Source organism: Phalaenopsis equestris, unplaced genomic scaffold, assembly GCF_001263595.1.
Source record: "Phalaenopsis equestris unplaced genomic scaffold, ASM126359v1 Scaffold208859, whole genome shotgun sequence".
NCBI lineage: Eukaryota > Viridiplantae > Streptophyta > Magnoliopsida > Asparagales > Orchidaceae > Phalaenopsis > Phalaenopsis equestris.
In genome coordinates, this window is record NW_018228083.1 from 1 (window position 1) to 2,766 (window position 2,766).

At 32.4% G+C, this 2,766-nt stretch overlaps 1 protein-coding gene across 1 annotated transcript in view; it reads right to left on the bottom strand.

Moving 5' to 3' along the window:
- Positions 1 to 165: 165 nt before the first annotated feature.
- LOC110036585 (separase-like) overlaps positions 166 to 2,766 on the bottom strand; it is a gene marked incomplete at its 3' end in the record, with an annotated part of 4,579 nt that continues 1,978 nt past the window's right edge. The window contains exons 2-5 of the mRNA XM_020741061.1: positions 1,801 to 1,856; positions 1,482 to 1,711; positions 930 to 1,140; positions 166 to 559 (exon numbers count right to left, since the gene is read on the bottom strand). Of these exons, the coding sequence (XP_020596720.1) occupies positions 166 to 559; positions 930 to 1,140; positions 1,482 to 1,711; positions 1,801 to 1,856 (891 nt within the window). The remainder of the gene's footprint in view (positions 560 to 929; positions 1,141 to 1,481; positions 1,712 to 1,800; positions 1,857 to 2,766) is intronic.

Genomic DNA, 2,766 nt, shown 5'->3' on the forward strand with positions numbered 1-2,766 from the left:
TGAGTGGTATATATGTAAATATTCTTTTTATAAACTTTGGGACTAAAATGACCTCTTGCAAAGAATCAGAGAATCAATCTGACAATCTTCACCGAATAGAAATGTGCAATAGGTAGTTCAATACTAAACCAAAACGTTTATCCGCTATCAAAAGAAAGTGATTACCTGCACATCAGAATCTAAAACAAGAATAATTGGTTGCCTGATAACATTCATGCCCTCGCCAACTGCTTTCGAAATCAAACTCTTAATAGATTTGAGAATTGGCCTAACTCTTTTATTATGGTAAGCAAATGTCTTGATTTTATGCATCCCAGAACATCCTCCCCAGCCAAAGAATCCATTAAAAAGTAGTGATTGAAAAATGCAGGCTTCAGCATCAAGGACAGACGAAGCACCACTGAGTATAACTTTGATGAGATTATCATTGAAAATAAAATCACATTGGGAATTCAAAGAATTTGTCAATTTCTCAGCAAAATTTTTGAGAGATTTGGCATCCAATCCCTCGCCCAAGAGCAAGCACTCCCATGATCCTATCCATTCATGATTCATTGCTCTGCGTCAAAACAGAAGAAAAAGAAGTCAAAAGGTAAATAAATAACAATTTGTGCATCATTTTAGTTTTGAAGAACATAAACCAAAAACTTAAGGCTTATTTGAGATCACTTTTTTCTTCTCTTTTGTTTATAAAAATATTTGTTCAGTGTGTTTTCAACAAATTTTAGTAATTATTTTCTTAAAAAAATAAATTAACAATTCAAAACACTGATCAGTTTGAAATATGTCTAAGTGTTTTTAGAAACAACTTTAATTAAATCAACTAATCAAATATGTTTTGTTTCAAATTAAAACATAAACAAACAAAAAAAAAAAAAAATTAGAAGTGATCCCAAACATTTTGAAAGTAGCATGTTGCTTAAACATACTTCAATAAATTATTTAGTTGATCGTCATAACTCTGTCTTTCAGACAACCACTTGATGTACCCAGCTTCATCATGGACATCAGTACGGAAAGACAAATAATTAGCTTCTAAAATGATCCTGTACGAGGGAGCCACGTCGTCAAACACAGCACTACTCCAGGGACAATGCCAAGGTTTGAGCTCCTTGCATGGACTACACATGGGCTGAAATTCTGGCAGCAGGTAAAATAAAAATTTTATAAGCATATTTTTATAAGGGACATAACATTTTGGAAGACTTACATCCATAACACTCAATTCCTATATATTTGCATCTCTAACGCATATAATTCAATTTCTACATACACACTACCTTATACATTAAAGGGTGTGTCTCCTTTTTAAAAAATTAAAACGGTAGTATTTTTTTGTGATATGAAAAATTTGGGTGGAATAAATGTAAGTAAAAAAAGTTTTAAAATATTAGATATGTGAATACATATGAATTGAGCATTATGTATCTAAGTGCCTAACATTTTTACCATTTGACTCTATGCTAAGCAAACACATATACCTTCTGATATTGAATCAACGGGCAAGCACATAATAATCGGTTGTTTGTTCCCATCAAACCGTGTGATAAGCAAACATGCCAGAAATAAAGAAGAGGGAATCAGTTCCTCCCCAAGCAGGTTTACATAATCACCATCAAGCAAGCTAATGCAAATAATTGAAATTCTAGGGAGGCCAAGGAAAAAGTGCTCAATGAACTCTGCAAGATTTTCAAGCTTTTCTGGTGCATATCTGGAATAAAATAAACATAATTATAGTCGTTAATATTCAATTAGATCCTAAAAACGTGAAATAAAAGGTATAATTTAAACACAACAAACCTTGAGATATAATTTACATTTGCATCGCATTCCAATACATTCTCGCTTTCTAGGCCCTGCAAAGAACCACAAATGAGAAGAATAACAATATTATGAGAGTTAAATTCCTGCCAAAAATGATTGAACTAGATTGAGAAAGATGAACAAAATCGGACAACATGCTAGATAAGTTTTTTTCTGCAGACCGAGGAGGTCAGAACAAAAGCATCAATCAAGCAATTTCTTCAATACAATTAAAACTCGTCACAGATCTAAATTGTAATGGAAGTTGTGAAAAAAAAGGGATGAATACATTTCGAGTAAAAGAAACATTGATATTTATAAATCAAGCAGCAAAGTGATCTTTAAATTATGAAACCGATACATTTAGACGTGCCCCGGTCATACCATTGTGAATTTCATAAAAATGAAAAATCTGGGTTAGGGCTTTATCATGACCTTTGATATTTGAGTGAGAATTTGAAAAAATAAATGAAAGAAGGTGCTTAATTTGTAAATAGCAATGTTTTGGCTGCCATGTATGTAATCGCCCAAACAAATTATAAAGTAAATATAAAATAAATGGAAGAAATGTCGATTAAGAAACTTGAATTATTTCCGCAAAAAGAAGTCAATCTAGATTAAGAACCATGAAAAACGGAACAATAAGTTGCCAAAAAATTTAATCGACCGAACAAATGAGAATTAGCTATAGTGTTACATAATTCCATCAAGATGGTTAGTTAAAACTCACGACAATTCTAAATTGGATAGGAGCTGTTCGGGAAAAAAATACAAAATAAGTCAAGCACCTCATGCAACAGTAAGAATAAAAAAATGGAGAATGAAGATGGCTAGAGCCAACAACAAATAATTAAAAATGAGGCTAAGGATGACGAGAAGAAGAAAAAATAGCGAAGTAGGATGGCTAGGTAGAAGTAGCTTGACAATGCGATGGAGTTACTAGGTAGTGGCAGTGATGTATGA